Source organism: Megachile rotundata, chromosome 1 (assembly GCF_050947335.1).
Source record: "Megachile rotundata isolate GNS110a chromosome 1, iyMegRotu1, whole genome shotgun sequence".
Lineage (NCBI taxonomy): Eukaryota > Metazoa > Arthropoda > Insecta > Hymenoptera > Megachilidae > Megachile > Megachile rotundata.
In genome coordinates this window covers 1391795-1415642 of record NC_134983.1, presented here as the reverse complement: position 1 = coordinate 1415642, position 23848 = coordinate 1391795, and the positions used below count along the sequence as shown (strand labels likewise).

General features: G+C 43.6%; 1 protein-coding gene across 10 annotated transcripts in view; it reads left to right on the top strand.

Moving 5' to 3' along the window:
• Tsp (Thrombospondin) overlaps positions 1 to 23848 on the top strand; it is a 258039-nt gene that overhangs the window by 149961 nt on the left and 84230 nt on the right. For 9 of the 10 annotated variants that reach the window (XM_076538099.1, XM_076538102.1, XM_076538112.1 and 6 more), the window contains one exon: positions 21779 to 21931. The exons of the other annotated variant lie outside the window; for it this stretch is intronic. In XM_076538099.1, coding sequence (XP_076394214.1) covers positions 21779 to 21931 — 153 coding nt within the window. The remainder of the gene's footprint in view (positions 1 to 21778; positions 21932 to 23848) is intronic. 10 annotated transcript variants of the gene reach the window in all.

The window sequence follows — 23848 nt, the reverse complement described above, 5'->3', positions numbered from 1 at the left end:
CGGCATCTCTAAAAACTCATAGTGTCCATCTGGCGCACAGTGTGTCGTTTATTATTTTTCGTTTTATTGATTTTTTATTAATCAAAAACATGATACTTCATTAAACATTAATGATTATATATATTTGCTAAATTATTTAACAGTTAAATAAACATAATGTGGCAGTAAAGCCATAAATCGCGTAGAAAGTTTTGGAAGTCCTTGAAAACCTAGGTTTGCTCGAACGTTTTTACGCGTAGGCCCTTATTTGCCTTTTTAGGGCCATGTGGCTATTTTCTTCATTGTTAGGAGCCGATAGAAAACTCGGCAGAATCGTTCTGATTATTGCAGCTTACACATCGCACTTATTTACCGTCATTTAGAGTTCAAGTTCACAGTTTTGTACAGACTTATTATTGTTATTTGTTATTGTTATTATTATTGTTATTGTTTTGTTAAATATAATTTGTTGTCTGTTACCCCGTGTCTCAGTTACATCACGTTATCCTAAAATAACAATAAAATAAACGTACAAAATCATTATACAAATTTTTCCATTATATTATACATTATTTATTCGATAAAACTAATATACAAAATCTTTATTATATTTTTTAAAACATGTACATATTGTTTAATCAGAGTCGCTTTCATGGGATACATCTTCCGAGGAACTGGGATCAATTAATTGTTCTTCTAAGAATTGTTGTATTTCTATTGCAGAAGAAGAATTTACGAGAAGTTCGTAAATGTGAAATAAGCGGGTCTGAAGAAATTAATAATCTGTTTAATAAATCCCTATTAGTATTCATTCTTGAAGCTTTTCCGTTTTAACGAGAAGGGCATGCATCAGCGCGATATATTTAAATAAAAATGATAGATGTCAATGTTTGTCTGTAATGCCCTTTTAGGTTTATGTTCCTTATAAGTCTAGCTTTCGACACAAAAAATGGGGACATTGTATAAAGTAATATACTATGTTAAAAGTCTACCTATACTGTGAAATAGAATTTAAATTATATGCTAACATTTGAAAAGATATAGAAGATTAATAAAATGCTATTTCAAAATATGACAAGTGTAGAAATCATTCTGAATGATAGAAGATAACACTACGTACACACAAATATTAATATTGGATACTGGTACAACACAATTGTCAAAAATCTCAAGCGTGGAAAAAGTGCTCGTAGAGGAAGTTGCGTCAAACTACATTTTCAGATACTATTTACAAATCATTACACATTGTTTTTTACATTAATATTGATATTTTCCTATAAAATGGACATTTTACTATCGATACATAATGTCAGCGGACATATCTGTGTAAGTTGAAAAATTGATTTTTGTCCCGCTGGATTGGCCAAACGACACACTGTGCGGCGTCACGAATGCTGTCTTTCTTATGGAATGTTCACTCATGGGTACTTGATAGTACCCAGAAGTAAGATCTAGTCCTATAAAATACGCGTTCCCGCCTAATTTATCTATTTGGTCTTCAATCAGCAGTAACGGATACCGGTCCTTAATTTTTATCGCGTTTAGTTTCCGATAATCGACACACAACCGATAATCATCGGTCTTTTTCTTTACCAGCGTTATCGGACTCGCGTAAGGTGAAGTGAATTCCCGAACGATCCTGTTACTAGCTAGTTTGTCAACTATTTCTCGCGCGATCTTTCGTTCGACCTCGGCCATTCGATAAGGATTATAATATACCGGCGCGTCTGTTGTCCAACGTATCTCCACTTCTATCGCGCTTGTTTTCCCTAACGTTTTCATCGAAGTCGTGACTCTATCCGCGTATGAATTAATAAGAGCCCTACACAATCCCTTACTCTTTTCGTCAACATCGCCGAATATTAGACCGCTTAAACCTACGTTTTTTTCTAACACATCAATAGTCACAATGTCTCGATATGCTTCGTCGATTATCGGTATCTCGCGTATGGTTAAGTTATTTCTACGTTTTATCAACATAATATGCGGTTGATCCAAAAAGTCCCGACCGACGATCGCTTCGTATAATATCGCGTCCGACTCTACAATTATCGCGCATACCTTCGCTGTAGCCTCCATAATTTTTATGGTTACATTAGCGAAAAGATCAGTGGACGTTCCACATCCAGTAAATCCTCGCAGGTGCAACTCATTGTCCTTTATTAATTGGATATTCAGCTTTATGGCTACCGATTTCGAAATCAAAGTGCTCGAACTACCAGTGTCGACCAAGCAAACAATTCCGTGGCCATCTATCGATGCCGGTAATAAATACATATTTGGTTCATTAGAACTTACCCTCGCTGAATTAATCCGTTTAACTCTTATAGACAAAATTTGTCTAAATGACCCGGTGTTACACAACGTGCAACGACTCCGTTCTTTGTTGCACCGTGCAGATGAGTGTCCAACTTCCCCGCATTGAAACAATCCATCACAAACCGCTGGACCGGCTCCATAGCCCTGGAAGGTCCGGGTTTTGGCGCCAACGTAGACGGAAGGTTTCCTTTCTTGTCTCCAATCCCGCGATGAAGTGTCCGCGGTGCTGGTGGCCTGTTCGTCAATTGCGGCATTGACCCCATCTCGTTCAAAGCCGCATACAGTTCATCCGCGTCTTCGTAACGTTTGGACCAGATGGTCCTAGCTTTTTCTCTTTTTTTTTTTATACGAGGGGAAATCTTCATAGACACCCCACTCTCCGGGGGAGAAGCGGGGGTTAGTGTCAGATTCCTACTGACTAAAACCCCTCAGTGATTTCCACCCTCTACGGCTTTGACGGGTGATGGGATCCGACGCCTAAACGGCGCCACCACCCGCCAGCCGACTTGCGCGGTCCCGCGCACCTCTCGTGTGGCAGGAGAAGCCCCCCACACTGCAAGGATAATACCCAACCCAAATTTCCGAGTTGACGACGTCATCACGCCCGCCGTCGACTCGACCCCGCGACCGCGTGCAATGGAGTCATGGGCCCCCGCCCATGGCCCCAGCCTGACCTCCTCAACGCTGGGCTCCGGCAGGACACCCCCGATAACCCCCACCAGGCGGAGGGTGCTTCGGTGTATATACACTTCAGCCTCCACCTTCGCCTGATACTTCCAGGGAATTATTCCTGCCAGGACTATCGCCGAATCGTAGGAGATCATGCGGTAACCCATCGCCACCCTGATCGCCAGTCGCCGCTCCACACGCCGCAGAACCATCTGCGACCGGCGGCCAAGTCGGCAGCCCAAACTGGGGCGCCGTATAGGGCCATACTATATAAGGAGCCGTATTCCGGGCACTAGCCCGCTTGACGGCATCGACGAGCTCCCCCTCGGAGACCCCCATATCGTCGGTCTACAGAAGGTGGGTCGGCGACACAGAGCGCGCCAGAGGCTTATCATCACCCGGAAAAAACCGCTCCACGACACGCTCCAGTGTCTGGGGGTCGGGGCTCTCGGTTATCGGGGGGGCCCACGGTCGTAATTTGCCCATGACGAGCTTATAAGAGCGCCCCCACCGATCCCGCTCCAGAGAGCCGAGGAACTCGTCCCAGGCCCGGTCCTTGGACTCCCGAATTGCCGTTCGGAAGGCAATCACTGCCCCTCGATATTCGTCCTAAAGCAGCTGCTCCCGCGCAGGGTCGCGGTTGCGTCTACGCCGGGCACGCTGATACTGGCGGCGCCTAGGGAGACACGCCTCGCGAAGCGAAGCGATCTCCGGCGTCCACCAGTATGCGGCCCGACGCGGGTGAGGAGTGGCCCGGGGCATTGCCACGTTGCAGATACCCTGCACTGTGTCCTGGAGCCACTCAGCTTCACCCCCGACGTCCGCAACCTCCCCGACCGGAGAAGCCGGCCAGCAAGCCACGCGGGCAGCAGCCTCCAAATAATCCCTATCGAGCCTCTTCAGCGCCCACCTGCACGGCGGTGGGCGTCTACTCCGGCGGCACCGGGTGTCGGAGGAGAAATCTAATCTAATATAGAGGTGATCGCTAAGAGTTTGAACCTCCTCCGCCACCCGCCAGCTCGCGACAGTACGCGCGACCGCAGGGGAAGCCCACGTGAGATCCACAATGGACTCCCCCTGGGGCCGCACGCATGTGCTCACCTGGCCCCTGTTAACCAACAGGAGGCCGTGTGCCGCCGCCCAATAAAGGGTCGCCTCGCCTCTCGCGTCTGTTCTGGAGGATCCCCATTCCCTCGCGTGCGCGTTGAAGTCCCCCATTACGAGTACTCGCTGGCAGGGACATTGAGATACGATTTGTCCCACCCTCTCCAAAACGTCCTCGAACTCTGCGAGAGGCCAACGAGGCGGCGCGTAGACGCCCACCACCGCTATTTCCCCCGACCTCTGCGGCCATGACCCACCCTAAGGTAGATTTCCGGTTACCCATCCCAGGACGATCATTTCCCAAAATTGGATGGCGGCTAATCGGCGCCGAAGAAGTCGACGCCGCCCCGCAGCTCCACCTCTCGCATCTTATGTCTAAACATTCACGCATTCCACACACACACGAACATAAACGTACACATTCACTCAGTCACTCACTCACACGCGGGCGACGCGGAGAAGCCGCGCCACCCCACTACACTCAGGAGGACGCCCGGGAAACCGGGTCCGGATTCCCCGATCGCCTTCTCCTTCTCAACACTCGACTATCAGTCACACACCCGCGACGCTGACGTTCACGCTCCGCCGCCTCCTTCAGGGACATAACCGTCTCACTGAAGGAGATGACGGCCTTCCACTCATTCTCGCTGTGTAAAGCGGACAATCCCACTCGGCGAGGGTATGGAGCAGTAGGTCCTGCGCCCTCGCCGAGTAGTTCACGTTCGATTGCAATATGGGGCTCAATGGCCCCATCACGCGACCGTCTCCGGCTCTATAGAGTCGTCCAACCCCAGCAATCTTATTTCCGCCGTCTGCACGGGGTTGGCGACTCTTACCTCCTTCTCGTCGAAGGCGTTCTTCAATCTTGCTGCCAACTTCTCCGCCTTCCCTTTCGATTGCTCCCCACGGATGCCGAGTATTAGCCCCCCCGTAGCTGCTTTGCGAAGTCGAAATTCTTTTATGTCCATCCTCTTCAGCTCGTTCTTATCGACCGTCTCCATGGCTTTCTTGATCACCTAGGCATAGGTCGTGTCGCCCCCGGGCATCACGGTTAATGTTACTGCCGCTGCCCTCTGCGGTCGAGGCACTTTCGGCTTGGTCTTTGCCGCCGCAGCCGCCTTCTTTGCGCCGGATTCAGCACTGTCGCTCCCGGCCTTCGCCTTGCTCTGGGGTGTCGACCGCTTCGCCGACCTCTCTGTCTCATTATTTGGCGCTTTCTTCTGTTCGCGCCGCGCCTTCCGTCCTAGCATCGCAGCCCACGTTTCCCCCGTGGGAGCGGGCGGGGACGGCGGATTTGGTGGGTTGGTCGGGCCCACCGTCTGATTGCGTGCCCCTGATGCTGCTTTTGATGGTGTCTTCGTTCTCCTCTCTTTGGTACGCCTGACCGGGGCCGCACTCGTCTTCTCCTTCCTCACCTCCGCAGTGAGCTCGTCCACCTTGCGAATGAGGGCTACAACCACCAGTTCGAGACCGGATTCCGCTGACTCTCCCCGTCGCTGCTTCATCGGATTCTCCGCCGCTACGGGCTCGCGGTTCGTTTCCACCGGCTCCACCACTGCCAACTCCTGCGGAGTTTGCAGCTCCTCTGTCCGCTGCTCCTCCATATTTACTTCCACCGGCGGTAGATTGTCGATCGCCGATGGTTGGGCGGCTGCAGGCACGTCCGTACCAACTGCGCTTATTTGTCTGCGCTTGGCATGTTCCCTCTCGGAGGAGGACGATGAGAGTCGCCTCCTTGTCCCTGCTCTCCTTTTTGCGGTTACGGCGGGGCCGGGGATGGTAGCGGGTGCTGCTGACTCCCTCCGCAGCTCTTCCATTTGTCGTCTTAGCGCCGACAGCTCCACCGCCATCTGACGACGCTGTTCTTCGGCTTCCCGGAGCTGCCTCCTCAGCCCCTCCATTTCCTCATTCCTGCTCACCGGAGTGTCCGCACCGCTCGTTACAGGCCGCTTAGCCAAATTGGCCGTATAGACCTCAATGGCGTTAGACACTTCTCGCAGGATCCTCACATTAGTGCCTTTGAGGTTCTGCGAGCATGAGGCAACTCGCCTTATGAGGTCGGCCTTCTTAAGCATCTCAGCGAATAAATCCGCCGAGGGTATCCAACGTGCCGCTCGCGATAATTCCTCTACATTCGGCAGAGTTTTGCTGGCCCGACTGGGGCCTGATGCCGGGAGCGAATCATCAAATCCTCTGAGCTCCCTGTCCAGCTCTAGGGATCTCCTCTTAGCCTCATTGAGGCGTTCCTGGGCCTCCGCCAGGCCCACGTACTCCCCTGTCGTGGGAGTCCTACCCCTCGGCCTCAACTGCCAGTCGACTCTATTCTTGGCTGGCGGCGCCAAATCAACAGATATCACGGACAAATCTGAGCCCAAGTCCTCTTCTTCGTCGTTGTCTCTGCGCCTTGCCACGCACGCCAGAGACTTCTTCTTCGGGACCACAGTCAGTTCTACGTCATCCCCTAGCTGCAACGTAGACCTGTCCCTCGAACCACTCTCCGGCTTCTGGCCGGTATTCTTGTATTGTCTGGTGGTCGACCCTTCCGAACCAGACGAATCGCCGCCGGGGCCGATCACGGCGGCGCTTTGCCCAGCGAACGTGCCTGTCTCCTCCATGTCAATTCTCGGCAAGGAGACACTCCTAATCTTCACCGGTGTCCTTAAGATGTCGGTGCACCGTACAATCGGCAGGTTGGTGGCTACCGCCGAATTCTTCCCCCTATCCGCTGCCTCTCCCTTCATCTCCACGTATCGTTCCGTTTTTTGGCTGTTTTTGACGCTGTCGGCCATAGCTGAAGTTTTTGAGATTTGTGAACAGTCCATACTTGTTCCCACGAGTGGGGTCGGAAGGGAGGTCACCCCGGGCAGAGCCGCCTTACCCGGGGAAGCCTAGATACTCGGGGGGGATCGGTGGGTACCCCCGAGGGAACCGTTTGAGACTGCCCTGTTTAACGTCTGGGCAGCCACGCAATCCTCGGCACGGTTGCCTATACATCTTGATTTCAGACGAACTCACTCGCCCCCGCCGCCCCCGTTTTCAACCCTCGGCGTGAACCTTACCGGCTTGGGAGGCCCTACCTGGGTCCGAAGACCCCGCCGGCATCGCCTCACGCTTCACAGGGCCTACTTGAAGACGACGGGAGCACCCCTTTTAGAGGATTCATACCTCAGGCAGGGAATACCGTGGCCAAATTCCGTCCCGAGGCCACACAGCAGATTTTTTATAGAGGTTTACTCCTCGCGGGCCAGCCGGTTAAGGCAAGCCCCCCGTTCCTGCGAAACATGACCACAGGCTTACGGTGTGAGTCAAAGCTCGGGCCCCCGGGATCGCTAGCCCGTGAACAGTGGACCATCCAGGCCCAGTGCCCCCTGGGGTCGCCGTTCTCCCGTCAGCACAAAGGCACTCACCTTTCGGTAACACTTCAGTGCTACCGAGGAGCATAGAGCGCCTCCGTCCCAGCAGACACCACGTGGAGGTGGGAGATCCGACTTGTGCCACACTGGCACCGTTCGTCCGCTGGATGGTCCTAGCTATGTTATTATCCTCGATACCGCCGATTACCGCATCCTCGAGTTAGGAGTCCAGGATGTTTAATTTAAACGCGCGTAATTTCGACAATTTCTCGAAACAATAATCGCCTAAGCGCTGTCCGGGACTTGCAGTATAAGTGGCTGCCTCCAATCACGCAAACGGCAATGACTTTCTGAAACGTCGTAACAAGATCGTTTTTAATGACCCCCACGTATGATCGTTTATCAGCTCCTCACCATATACACGTCGTGCATGACCCTTTAGGCTGTGAGCAACGACCAACAATGTGTTGTCGTCACTCCAACTGTATCGCCTCGCAATACGATCCACCTGCCGTATCCACTGCTCCACGTCCGCATTGTCCTTTGCAGGGTCAAACTTGGGTATGACAAACTCCTCATTCCCTGGCTGATAACGCACCGCTTGCAGTTCTTGCTTCAACCGCTTCATTGTCGCACGCAAATTCTCCGAACCGGAGCTGTGGACCGAACGGTTCCGACGGGTTGAACGATCACGCGGCACTTTTCGTTCGCGATCCCATGACCGCCTTCGCTCCTCGCGTGTATCAATGTATGACGAATCGGTGATTTTCGACCGAGCTGTCCCGTGAGCGACGACGTCGACGATGCGATCCCGCGACCCGTCACGCCTGTGACTTCGCGAAATATCACCCCTTTGACCCCGCGATTCCTCACGTTCCGGATCACGAGACTCACCCCAATCTCTATCCCTTGACCGATCACTATCGTTTTTTTACGAATCGCTTTTTTGCGAATCTCTCACACGTTTTCGCGAATCACCTCGTGAGCTGCTTCGCGAACGGTCTCGCGAACGGTCTTGCGAATCATCTCGCGAACGTTCACGTACATCATCACGCGATTTTCTGCGAACGAGATCATCTGATTGTTCGCGCTCGCACGAACGTCCCCGTGAACAATCTCGAGAGGACCTCCGCGATTTTCCACTTGGACGACTCATTTCGTCGACACACACTACAACTCGTTTCACCACTCACAGGCACAATCGCGTAAAAACGTCTAAAATTAGCACTGGTTAACACGAGTGGATTTATACGAAGTTAGATCCCACTTCTGACTTGTAAGACGAGGTAGAAAATGAAACGACAAAGGCTAAGTTCGATTACGAAAAATATGCTATATTCTATGAACTGATATCGGGGGAGAAGCGACGGCTCCGAACGTTCTCTCCAGAATGACCTCTTCTCGTTCCGCGAGGTGTCCCAGTCCCCAAGGCCGGGGCGGTCAGAGTTAAAACGGCCATGTGGTCCTTGTCCCTGATTTATTGGGGGTGTCGTTGGGAATTTCCCAACACGTACCTCGATCGGAGATTATTCTACGCGGATTACCGAAAACTGCAGCTGGTTTTTTCAGACGGTCCAGTATCTCAGCAGTGCCCGTTGACTTCGTTGCATACAGCCACATGAACTTACAAAAACTATCGACAATCACGAATATATGTTTGTAGCTCTTCTTCGTCAAGGTCAGTGAACCCAGATGATCGATGTAATTGTGTCCAGTGGAATTTCGCCCTTATCGATAGTAAACAGGAATCCTTCTTGTTTTCCCTGTTTTTTCTCTGCTAAAATACAACTTATGCAGTTCTGAATGATCTTTTCTGTCTTCGCCTGCAGGTTTGGTATGTAATAGTCTCGTTTAACTACGGCTTTCGTCTTTACTACTGAAAAGTGTCCCCTTTCGTGAGCTCTTCGTATGACCTGGGAGTGCATCGTCTTCGGAACTACCAAACAATAATCGTCGTCCACTTCTACGAACAATAGCCCGTTTCTCATAACATACCCTGAGATCTCCTTTTCTTTCATTCGTTCAATCATTTTTCCGGTCTCGTCGACGTCGTGTTGTGCCTTCTTGAGTCAACTAGTCAGGCTTTCGTCACTCTCATCGATAAGTAAACATGTCGGTAGCTGGTTTCGGCTTAAGGCGTCGACGTGGGGCATGTTTTTTCCGGAGCGGTGCTCGATTTCGTAATTAAACTCCTCGAGCAGGAGCACCCATCGCGCCACGCGGACGCACAAATCTTTCTTCGCCATGGTCAGGGTAAACGCGCGACAATCGGTGACAATCTTAAACGCGATGCCGAGCAAATAAACTCTAAACCTTCGCAATGCCCTAACTATCGCGAGAACCTCAAGCTCGTAGCTTGTATAATTTTCTTCGGCGGGAGTCGTCTTTCCACTCGCATAATAGATCGGGTGCCACTTACTATCGTCGCTACTCCGTTGCAACAAAATCGCGCCATAACCGTGCATTGATGCATCCGTATGCAATTCTGTCTCGGCGCCGGTCCTATACAAATTCAATACCGGCTTGTTGACTAACATAAGCTTCAGTCGGTCGAACGCGTCTTTCTCCTTCGTACCGAATCTAAACTTTGCATCGGCCTTCAACAAGTTCGACAATGGCCGCGCGATTATCGACTATCCCGGCATGAATTTTCTGAAATACCCCGTCAATCCGAGAAAAGACTGAATCTGTCGCACGCTCGTGGGTATCGGAAATTTTTTTACAGCTTCCGTCTTTCGCTCTGATGGCCTAACGCATCCGTTCTCGATCACGTGCCCTAAATATTCTACCTTCGTTTGTAATAAACTACACTTCTTCCAGTTAATGATTAAACCATTTCGACTCGCGACTTCTAACACTCGCGCAAGATATTTCAATCCCGTTTTAAAATCTACTGAGGGTATTATCAAGTCATCTATATAAACTAATAGCACATGTTCGCGAATAAGATCCCGAAAAACAGCGTTTATAAATTTTGGAAAAATCGCGGGTGAATTACAGAGTCCAAACGGCACTTTGAGAAACTCATAATGCCCATCAGGAACTATGAATGCCGTATATTTTTGACTTGATTCTTCTATTTGTACGTGAAAAAATCCGTTCTTTAGGTCTAATGTGCTGAACACCCTTGCACTTTGCGGTGCATCCAGCTGATCTTCTATTAAAGGTAGCGGATACCGGTCCTTGACTATCTTTTTATTTAATAACCGAAAATCTACGCAGAGTCTGTTCGATCCATCTTTCTTCTTTACTAAAACAACTGGGCTTGCGTATTCGGAAACGGATGGCTGTACAATGCCGTCATTGAGCCATTCTTCAATTTGCTTATTGACTATGTCTTTGTCGACCGCCGATAATCGTCTTGCGCGCTGATAAACGGGGTCATCGTCTTTTAAAACTAAACTCATCTTAACATTCGCGTCTTGGGTTCGTCTTGGTTTATAATTATCTGTTAAGTCTTGTATCGCCTGTTTATGTACATCGTCCTGAACGTTTGCTAAATCTAAATTATCGGTCCACTGTTCATAAACTACGTCGATCTGACAAATTTCGGCAAAACTGTAATCTTTTTCATTCAATGGCTTAATCGTAGATTTTCCACGCTTAACATTTAATTCAATCTCGTCAAGAAGTCTTTCCCGATAAACAACGAATATCGCGTCAATACATCAGAAACGACATTAATCGATATCGCGTACGAATGATCATCGACTGTTAGCTTCCCGTGAAACTTGTCCATCGTTGCGTTTTTCTCGGTGCCGATTCCTCGGAACGGCGTGATATCGTTCTCGCGCAACTATTTTTCAACACCGCGCAACTATTTTTCGAAACGTCGCTCTTTTTTATACAATTACGCGCGATGTGACCGTGTTCGTTACATTTAAAACATTTCAGGCCCTTACCTTTCGTCGGACAATCTGTGCTTACGTGATCCTTTATGCCGCAATTAAAACAACGTTTTAGCATACCCTGATCCCTCTTAATATATGAGTCTTTCTTTTCGCTTCTTCCACCTGTGTCGTCCTTAGAATACTTATCTATCTTACGCCGTGCCACACTTCTGTCTTCGTTCTTCGAGCCGGTCGACGTCCCTCCAAAACCCTTGTTCTGTAGGGAAATCTCTTCGAACGCCTGCAGGATCTGCTCCTTCGTCGTGAATGCCTGAACTCGTGCCATGTTGCGTAGGTTCCAGTCTGGGATGCCGTCGATTATGTAGCCCATGATCTCGTCGTCGTCGATAGCGATTCGATTCCCCAGTATTACCTTCTTGTGAACGTAGCTGTGGAGTGTTTCGTCTTCTTTCCAGATTTTGTCTTCGAATCGTCGTCTTAGAGCGATCTTATTTGGGCGGTGGTAAAACATACCCCGAAGCCCCGCGAGTAACTGGTCCACCGTCATATGCATATACTCTGGTTTTCGAATGGAACCATTCCCACGCCTTTTCCTTCAGCCGCTTGCCGATCAATACCTTCGTCATGTCGTCTTCGAGTTTATATGTCATCTTCAGGAACTTCACCTGTTTCTCCCACGTTTCATACATCTCCGAATTCCCGGAGAAATTGCCCAGAAGATCTGCCACTGTTTCTACGTTCACTTTCTACGGTCGATTGTCCGTCGCTTTGAAGATCGGCATTTCGGCGCAACATTTGGATTTCGCGACGGGCTAACTCAAGTTCCTTTTCGAGCACTTCTTTCTCCCGTCAGCAGACCACGACTGCTCTTCGTCGCAGCATTTTGTCCTTTTCGCTACTCGCAAGTTCGTCGTCACTGTCGTGCGGTGATTTTCCGCTACATGCACCATCACTGTTTATGCACATTGTCACCCACGCACCACTGGGATCGTCGAGATTCAAGCAACTTATCAACTCGTTCTTGCTACCAAAGGTAGCGAGTTCTTTTGCACTTAGAATCTCCTTCTTTTATCTAAAAATTGTTTTAACACTAGATTTACGGAACCCGTCAAAATGACGGATAATGGGTCTATTTTAGATGACAGAATTTATTAAGATATTTTTGTAAAAATGTCAACTTTCATCAACTTTCAGCAAAAGAATCAATGTTTTAGGCAGTTCACATATCATCTGCAATTTATTTATTTTTCTACTTTAGGTAAATTTAAATAAAAGTGACCATCAAACGTCCGTAAATCTAGTGTTAAAATCGTCTTCACACACTTCACTTTTACTAATAACTTACACTCGATCACGGCTGAGCCCCCAAAATTTATAAAATCATTAAACGCGGTTACAGTGAAAAAAATAAATTTATTCAACCAAATTTAAATATAAAGCGTGCTCGTTGTATTCGTGTTCGTCGTAACTCGTCGTAACTTCAACTCTCCTCGAACGCCCGATCGCCGCAAATATACAGAGTGTCCCGTAACTAGTGTTACTTCCTGAAAGGGGTAGTAGAGGACGTCATTCTGAACAAGATTTTCATTTGCAAAAATGGGGTTTGAAGCTTCGTTTTGAATTATTAAGGAAAAACACGGACCAATTAGAGCGCGAGGATTACGCGCGCTCAGACGAGAGAGCGACAGCTTCGAAAATGACGGTCGATCGTGATCGTGAACAAACGTATCGATACCACGTCGGTATAGCGTCGGTATGATAGAAAGCTGTTAGATGAAAGTTACATTGAAAAACAAATGAAAAAATCTGAATTATTATTGAATTATCATTTATTAATGCATAAGAAATAAAGAAATTAGTCCTTACTCACGTAACCAGAATAAGTCGAATTTATTCGATACATTTATTTGTTATCGCAAAGAAATAATAGATAAAATATGGAAAATTATTCTCGTTAGATATTGTGATGATGAAAAAGAACAAATTCTTATTTTAAAAAAATGATATAACCTTTCCATTCAACAAATAAAAATTTGAATTTGAATAATTAACAAATTTACCCATTGAATCGCAAGTAATCACGATGAAAATGCATCTCTGTCACCGGATCGATCCACCGATCCTTAGTATCAGTATAAATAACAGAAACTCTCAAAAAACTCTCAAGAAACCTCACTGTCATCTTCCATTATTAGTTTACATTATCACTTTTCTTTGTCATTTTTCACTAATTTTCACTGTGAGTCCGACACGTAAATAGGACGAATGAAAACACGTGAACGAATATTAATAAATAATTTAAACTATACTATCTTGGGAGCAAGAAAACACAATTTTCGATTAACAACAACGATACATTTTATTTCAACACGTATCTTTCGACAATAAACGATGACTGTCGATCGACGCCGCAGTCGTTCAACATCGTTGCATGACAACCGTTCGCGACGTACGCCTCGCGATCGAGAACGAAATCGCGATCCGTGGCCAGTCTAACAATGTTTTCTAATATAATATAATATAATTTCGATTCCACAATTCGGATACCTTATAATGAGAATATAGCGTATCTTTAAACATACATGTCTATGAATAATCGTCCGTTTACGGGTCATGCTTATGTTGTGCAATTATTAGAAAGAGACAGTGAAATAAATTAAGAGGGCATTGACCCTGCCAGGCCATCAGCTGTTGATGCTCTGATCGGCGGATCTACCCGGTGATACAAATACTTTTTATCGAAACTAATTAATAATGAGTAAGTTTTATTTAAGTTGTTTCTGTATTTTTAAAATTAAATGTACGCAGAAATTGATTTATTTCACTTCAATGAGGTACTTTAGGTATTCTATTCCAGTTCTATCTCATTTCATAGGCAAGGTACTCATTCGTTTTGAAACGTGAATTTATTCGTTTACTTCATTAGAATAGTTGCCAAAATTAATTTTCGTGACTTTATTCTTTTTCCTTTTCGAAGGCATAAAATAAATACAATATACTTGGTCTGGGTAAACAACAACTAATTGATTTATCTCCCATTCACGAATTATGAAGAACTTAATATTATTCTTAACTTCTTAATTCATTATTCGATTTAACTTTCACCTAATAGCTTCTTGTTATACCGACGACATGCCGACGTTATACCGACGATATTGATACGTTTGTTTACAACGACGATCGGCCGTTATATTCGAAGCTGTTGCGCGCCCGGTCTATGCGCGCTCTCATCGGTCAGTGTTTTTTGCTAATAACTCGAAAATGGAGCCTCAACCAATATTTTGGCAAAGGAAAAAGCTGTTCAGAATTGCCCCACCTACCACTCCTTTTCGGTTCTTACAGTAATTGTGGGACACCTTGTATAAGGAGCGAAATTCGCAGGTGAATATCTTTCAACAATTAGGTTTATTCAATAAAATGGTGAGAATGATGAAGTCAACAAATAACAAATAATAATTACAACAAAATATGGAAAGTATATGGATTATAAATGAGTATAATGAACGACTAGATCAAATGGAACTAAATAGACTTTGATTACATAATAGCAGAAACTTAACAAATTAAATAGTACGTAATTGACGAATGTAAAATGAATCTAACGAAAATATAATTCGCTGGTTTAATGTCTTTGGAAGTTAGTGTTACGATGAATCCTACCTAAGTTCGATTCTCTTGCAAACCTAACTACGCTTTTACAAAAGTAATTAAAATAGTTAGGAAAAAATAAAGTAATAATTAATTGCCATCTTCTTCGAATGCATCGAAATCACCTGCACCAGGAATAGCAAAGATTTAAGTGACAGCTTTTCGATATATTTCACGATAGATAATTTACTATTGAAAAACTCAGCGACTAAATTTAATGGAACTGAACAAACTACCTTATAAAGAGTGTAACGAATTCCGGTTGCCGGTTCAGCCGGTACGCCAGGTCGGGGCTGGGTGAATGAGTAGAATTTGGTGGTTTTTTACTAGGTTTATTCCGGACTGAATAATATAGACGCGGGCGGATGATTGAACGCGGTTCGGAACTTACAAGTTAGCGCCGTTCGGACGGTTCGCAGGTCGCAGTGTTACAATAGGTGCGCTGGGGAACAGATGAATTAGTGGGGAGTTGTTATATGCCTTGCGACGGATCGGTGAGGGGACGGAAAAAAGGTTCCCTGATATGGACGGCAACCAGGGCAAGCGGTCCTCCACGTTCCGATACTCGCACCCACGGACGATTCTTTTAACGGGGCGCCACACAGTGGGCCAGAGCGATGAATTAGCTGTTCACGGCCAATTGTAGCGTTATTCTAAGACTTGAAACGAGAGTATAGCGGCCCCTGCGTCGTTCCAGCATTTAAAATAAGTATTATTATTACATTTAATCACACCGGATTATTTTCATATCGAAAAAATTAAAAATAAAACAAAAATGAGCGTTATATTTCAAAAAGTTAGTGAATATACTATACTCTCAATGTGGACGTTTGGTTTATAAGCATAATTTTTATTAACGTAAACATAATTTTAACATGGAAACAATTTTTATTAATAGAAATAAATACATTTTTTACTAAGTTTGTACAATATATTAATTTGTTAAATAAATAATCAAATTTATTTATTATTATTTATGTATCATCGTCGTCATCGTCTTGCAGGTCTTCTTGTAACATTCGTTTTTGTATTTCATCTTTAAAAATATTAAAACGGGAACGCGTTTTATAAATTTTTCTGTTTTCTGCCGAAATTGAAGATATTAAAATATCAAAATGTCCGTCAATATTTCTAATTGCGAAAATTTTCGTGTGTGGTCTCTTCTAATATTTCAGAAATCTTTGTTTCGTGCCTTCATTGCTTCTTCAGAAAACATTCCAATGGGCAAACCAGCACTTTGTATTATATCTGCACCATGCAATAATATTTTGTGCAAATTTAATAGCATATAAAACCAGTCGTACTCTGCTACACATAAGTTAAATGTTGCCATTGCATATTCTTGAGATAAAATCGAATTAATTAATTAATATACTTACAGAATATATAATAAAATATACTAATGTCTATTCGACTAAATACACAATATATACCTACGTGTTGTTGAAGCGTGTGTCACGCAACGCTTCAAACAATAATAACTGTATGTGCGTCGTCGTGCCGACAATATTTAGCGGCGGTCTCTGACGCGTTAGAATTTGTGACAATTCTCAAAATTGGAGTGGACTGTATTGAATGGTTGACTTCGAGTTTAAAACAATAACGAACTTTATTGAATCGTGAGTGATACCGGACTTGTGTATAAGTTGAATGTATGAATGTTGAACTTTGTATTTTGTATCTCGATAGTTTGTCTAATGTCTAATGTATAATTTCTAATGTCTAACGAAGTTTTCTAATGTCTGACGTACAATGTTTATCTAATGTCTAATGTACAATGTTTATCTAATGTCTGACTCTCCGATGCTTTTCCGCGATCCAGGAAAGCTCGGAGTGGGCGTTCACACTTCCTCAAACTTGGAAGGGATAGCAAAAATGATGTTTCTATTGGATGATAACTATTAAGTAGAAGTGGCAAAAAAGTGACGTAGAGAAAGTCGGGTTTTTCCCAAAATGACCGTAGCGAGTAATAAACCTAAGGAGTACCTCGACATGAATGGAAAATGCAAACAAAAGACCACGACTACGGCTAAGGGTTCTGACCCCAGATGTACTGGCAATAAATCAAGAAAAAACTGGCTAGAATGTAATGACTCCTTGGGTCCTATTTCTGCTACGAGTCAAAAGCTATTGAAATTAACAAATGTTTTCTGAAAGACCTAAAAATTACAAACTATTGTGCTCAAAACTTGGCCTGAGGTCTAATCCTCTCTAATATGTATTCTACAACCTAACAATAACTTTTGCGGTTGGACGAAGGGGGACATGATTCCTTTTAAGATTAAAATAAGGAAATCTTGCTGAAAATTTTGCACTATGATAGAGCACGCAACTCTTTGAATTTTTAAAGATATCCCTTGCTAAAGATGAACAACTATGAAAATTATCTTTAGTTCATTGAGAATTATTTGTAAATAAACTACAAATAATAATTTGTCATGGCATGTGTATTCTCAATATGAACATATGTTGTTTATTAAAGAAAAAAAATTTTGCAAAAGTGTTTAATACTTTTGTCAGGGCATCAATATGAAAAAGAGTAAATTTTTCGGTGAAAAATAGCATTCATAAAAGTCTGATCTTTGAATGCTTGTTATGACTATAATTTTAATGAATTTCATTAATTTCATCGGTTTTGAATTCGACAGGTATTTAGTAAGCAATATATACTCGTTTCATATCGATCTAGGAAAATCGAATTTTTGACAAATGAACAGCTAATTCGTCGCTCTGGTTCACTGTGCGCCAGTGCGAACGCACCCGTTCGGGGTAATCGCCCTTCCGGCTGCTCTTCCGGGAGCGGTACTCAAAGGGGGTCAGAGAAGGAATAGAGAATCCGCAAGTATCTATGAAACGTTTAACTTTATTTCGGGCCGAAGTGGGCCCTTCGAAAATAACGAAAAAGAGTCCCTCGCGGTACAAACTACGGTAGAGATTCGGGTCGCGATCGCTATTTGCGGGAAAGGATATCGCGACACAGGGGCTCACTGTACGCACGAGCTGTACAAATCGACTAAAGGAGTACGCTTTAGGGAACACGCTCTCTTGGGGGTCGTGAACAGCCGAGGGGACGCTGGACCTAGATGTAAAATACTGTTCCGAAATAAAGATAATAATAGAATAATAATAGACCTAGGCACTTCTGAGCCGTATTACGCCGCTGCGTACAGGCGCTAATTCCTCCCGCACGGGATTAGTCCTATCGCAACGCCATCAATCGGATCGAAGGTTCAAACGATTACCGTTCCGATTTTAAAATTCAGATCCTTGTGAACCTTTAGCGAAAGCAAACGTCTTAGCAATTTTCAACCTAAATTTCAACCGCTTTTCCGAGTATTTCAACCAGTTTGTATTATCGTTATAATTGTCCATTGTCCCGGGGTGAACGTGCGTGTGAAGTGTTTAATAAATCATTTTGTGAACGTTTAAATTTATATCTTTTATTTTATTTTAACAACTTCACGTGACTCTGCCTAAACATCCTGTGCTCCGTATCCTCGCTAGGATAGAATTAGCGATCCGAGAATCGATCAACCGACTCGAGAAAACTCGTCGGAAAAGTTGATCACGAAACAAATACAAAAGAGAAAAATAGCCCGAATTAGGGTTAGCGGCCCAGAATCGTGGAAAACGGGAAACGAGGAAAGAAATAAATCGGTACAAAAATATTCCGCGAATACCGTCCCTAGGGTCCTCGTCACTGGGACTGGTGGTCTTTTCGCCAGGAACCACCCACACGCACACACGCTCACACACACGCTTAGAGATCTCGTGGAAGGCAAAGATTCTACCTTTCTTTTTCTTTCGGACGTGGGTCGTTTCCTCAATCTGGGCGCTGACATCAAGACGAGTCCACACGATTACAGTTCGTATTCACACACACAAACGAAACGTAAAAAAAAAGAGAAAGGAGGAATTATAATAAAATACAGAAAGAAAAGACAAGAACAATAGAGGCGTTAGATAAGCGGGCGGTTTGTAGCGTGATCGTTGTTCGAAGCAGGCTTCTGCCTCGTTATCCGCGGTTTGGGTCGACGGTGCGCGGAATTCCCCCTCACCGAGTATTTCGGCGCCAGGGATGGGCCATGGTGTCTCTTTTCTGGCCAGGTCCTGGCACCCCCTTCGGGTGGCAGCTGGGAGTGACTTGTCCCCAGGCCTAGCATCCCTCGGTGTTGGTTGCCGGTCGCTCCCGCGGAGGTTGACGGATGGTTCGGCGACCGGCCAGCAGGCGGCTTTAATTTTCGGGTTCCATCTCGCGTTTCTGTCTTTCGAGTTGGGGTTTTCCCCCGATCGGGGCTGCGGATTCCTCTTCCTTTTTAGCGGTGGCCGTGCGTGAAAGTGCTTGGGGAGGGGGGGGGGGGGGGGGGGGGGGTGGAGACGCGCGCAGAACAGAAACAGAAAAAAAAAAGAAAAAACACACGCATCCTTCCATACACCCCGCGGCGAGGGGTTTGGCAGGGCGGAGGAGAGAAGCCGGCGGGCCTGGTGGTCACTCATAACGAGGCATGAACATATGTAAAATATTTTTAAGACAGTGACTGTAGAGCACTCTGCTGGAACGTTGACATATGGAATGAGGACTCGGCAGGGAGAAATAGCGACTCTACTTTTCCACCTTTAACTTTCCGTTTTATTTTATAAGTGTGGTCCACGACCGTACTCTACGATTTGCAGTGATGAACCAACTTTTCGTTCTTAAAACATTCACCTCCACACACTCTGATGCATTCTAAGCCGGAATCATTATTTCCTCTTTCAAACCGAATCGCTCTCACTCTAAATCAATCATTCAACGATACACGCGTATTTCTCAGGCATTCCTCGAATTCAGACACCCAACACGACACTCGACTCGATGACATTCTCTCGCAAACGCTACGCAGCATTCACTCGGACTCAGGCAAATAACTCATTACTGCATCTCATTCACACCCAAAATCTTAAGACTAGACTAAATATAATAAATTAGACAGGGACGTGGCGGCCGCTAAATCGACGCCACAGACAATTGGGGGACCGGTGGTCCGACGGACGCTTCTCTAACGGTGGTCGTCCTTCCGGCGCGGCGGTCAGGGTTGACACCACGATAGTGCTATCAGGCGCAGCGATGGAATCGGTGATTTGTCCTCTCCCGGTTGCAGGGCAATCCGTTGGAGACACCGTCGGAGAATGGGGAGTTGAGTAGACTCATGCAAAAACGAGAGCACGATGTACTCGTTTGGATGTATTATCGGCTCGGTGTGGCAGACTGTCAGAGCGAGGTCCTGGTTGACGTTTTCCGCTGTCCTGCCATTATACAGTATTCTCTCTGTAAATGTTAAAACTTCGGGTCTGAAAAGTCACATTTACGGAATAGGTACTACATACTTTGTAGTGTGCCGAACATAGAAAAGGATAGCAACACAAAAACAAAGAGGGACTGAGTTTCGGCAAACATAAAAGACTCGTGCGTGCTCTGTCTTTTAAATTCAAAAATCAAAATTCTTTATTTTTGGTTTTTCGTGAATGAAACTTTGATTATCGTATTCGTCTCGATTTTCTGAATAAAATGGTACCAAACACGGTGTAATTAAAATCAAAATTACTTGTATAGCAAGCTGTTAGGAGCAATTCGTATCTCGGCCGTAAATGTAAAGTTTGCTGTAAGTGTGAAACCCCGAAACTTTATGGCTTGTTACAGAAGTAATTACGATCGTAATCATATCATGTTTGGTGTCACTTTAATCAGGAAAATTAGACAAATACGACAGTTAAAGTTTCATGAAAAAGTAGTAAGAAATAAGAAAATTGCAATCTTTTCCTTTGTTTGCATTAGTATGTGTCTCATCGATATTCGATTCTCGTCGTTTCGTCGACTGATCGTGTTTCATTCTTGACTGATTTTGAAGGGGGTCCCCCCAGTAGTGGGGATCAAATTTTAACATTTACGGAGAGAATACTGCATATCTAGAATATACAGCGATATATAGAAATTATATCGGTAAATTACAAACGTGACTTTGTCTCTTAATATCGAGTCATGTCATTTACTAATCTGAACCATGCTATGGCAAAAAATTGTAAGATAATGCTTAAAATACGTAACACAATGTGCATAAATTATCAACAGCGATATCATATTTGAGAAATGTGCGAAACTGCTGTTATCGCGTATGATAACAAGGCGCGCGTGTGAACAAAGACGTGAATAACTCAGGAAATCGCAAGATATCGTTACAGATCTCTATCCGGGAAGCTTCCAGCTTTCATTTAAATTTTTCCATTTTTGGTAGGTGAACCGAAGTGAAGATCATAACTTTTACCTTACATAAAGATTAAATATGTCTATGGTTTGTATCTTTTTCCATATCATTATTAAAAATAAACATCTTGTTATGTAACTTACATAATTATAATACTAAAGTATCATATAAAATACCAATAATAGTGGATGAACATAATATTTAAAAAATAATGACCAGCATTACATTAAACTTTGCCTGGAAAAATATCGGTAGTGTCCTTGAAAAGTTTTTTAATCCTTTTATTTTGTTGCGTAACGTATATACATTATTGTTTCTAAATTAAAAATGAAAAATGCAAGTTTAATTCGATAAACAGTTTTTCAGACAAACTTCCCATAAATCCATTTAAGGGTCTTATAATTTTGCGTATTGTATTTCATTTTATACAAATTTTTGATGTTATCTCCAATGTTATCTAGTGATAAACTTAGAGCGTAATAACTCTATTGTTGATTTAAATGTACATATGGGTTTTAAATCAAATGATAGTTCGCAGAATTGATATTTTTTACTATGTTTAATTACCTTTGTTGTAATTACATTTATGTTTAATTACATTTTTTTTATTCAGGGTTCGTATAGGTGTGGTCCTTGTAGAGCGGGTTTCGTTGGCAACCAAACAGTCGGATGTCATCCCAAACACATTGTTTGTCCGGATTTAGGGACTATATGCGACATCAATGCTGAATGCGCCTGCATTTACATTAATGATTATGTTTGTCGAGTAAGTACTAAAACGCAATAATGAAATCAATTTAAATTAATATATTAATTTAAAACATAGTAGCCTAATTTCTCCTATAATAACACTTGTAACAATATGGTTTCGCTTTTTTTCGGACTTCAATACTTCGTACAATGCTCATATAATCTTGCCTCTATAATTACATGCAATTTAGTACATTTTAAATTGCATTATAGAGTAATCATTTGAATTATATATACCATGCGATAGAGCAGATTTTCACTTTTAAGATGTATCCATAGAAAGTTGCAAAGTCGTATTTTTTTACGATTTAAGAAAGCAATATAGCAACGCGCGAAACGCGCGCAACGACAGTGATGCTCCGTATCAGAGTAGTCGTCCCATATCGCGCCCACATTAACGCGATAACGCTTTGACGTGGAGCACCATCGTCCTTGCATCGTTTCGCGCGTTGCTACTTTGCTTTCTGAAATCGTAAAAAAAACGACGTTGCAACTTTTTATGGGTGCATCTTAAAGGTGAAAGTCTGCTCTATCGCGTGGTATAGTTCAATTTTCCACTAGACTCTTACTTTTTAAAATAAATTGAAAAGCATACGTAAAAATTGGTGCAAAATCCATGACACTCGGCGTTCAATGACTATTTAAACATGTTTAAACATTCAGAATGCATAAAAAGTAGATATCGTTGTATTCAGGAAAATCTGTAGAATCTTTTAATACAAACAGAATCTTATGTATCTTATGTAACTAGTATGATTTATGATACTAGTTTTGATTAGTTAGATACTAGTATGTATCTTATGTAATTACCTCGCAAAATTAGTTCAAATTTTAAAAATGTGTTTTTTTTTTTCAAATTTAAATTTCTCAAAAACTGTACGTGCTGAAGAAAAACTAGTTACAGATTCGTAATCAGTGCGAAAAAAGCGAAACGTCGAAAAAAAAATTAAAATTTGTTGGACAGTGTTATTCTTACACACACACATATACATATTTACAACACGTATAAAAAGACATTTGATGCTAGGAAGAGAGAGAGAGAAAAACGTAGTGGAGGGATGATGCCGATTGCATTACTATTGGCAGTTTAGAACAAAAAGTTTGAAACGCAACGTTAAGGGAAAAGAAACAATCGCTGAAATTACTTTTTAATAGTCGTTTGCGCGTTTTCACTTGTTTATATAGGGTGTTCGACTATTGGTGGGCATAATTTTAGGGGGTGGTAGCTGGCGTGATTCTGAGCAACATTTTCCTTTACCAAAATACTGGTTAAATCTTAGTTTTTGAATTATTGACGACAAGCACTGACCAATGAGAGTACACATAGACCAGGTGCGCGACAGCGTAAACGACATCGTCGAAAGTTAAATCGAGTAATGAATTAAAAAATCTGGATTATTGTTGAATTATCATTCATTTATAAATACGAAATAACAAAATTAGTCCCTACTCATGTAATCAGAATAAATCGAATTTATTTGATACGTTTATTCGTTATCGCAAAGAAATAATAGATAAAATATGGAAAATTATTCTCGTTAGATATTGTGATGATGAAAAAGAACAAATTCTTATTTTAAAAAAATGATATAACCTTTCCATTCAACAAATAAAAATTTGAATTTGAATAATTAACAAATTTACCCATTGAATCGCAAGTAATCACGATGAAAATGCATCTCTGTCACCGGATCGATCCACCGATCCTTAGTATCAGTATAAATAACAGAAACTCTCAAAAAACTCTCAAGAAACCTCACTGTCATCTTCCATTATTAGTTTACATTATCACTTTTCTTTGTCATTTTTCACTAATTTTCACTGTGAGTCCGACACGTAAATAGGACGAATGAAAACACGTGAACGAATATTAATAAATAATTTAAACTATACTATCTTGGGAGCAAGAAAACACAATTTTCGATTAACAACA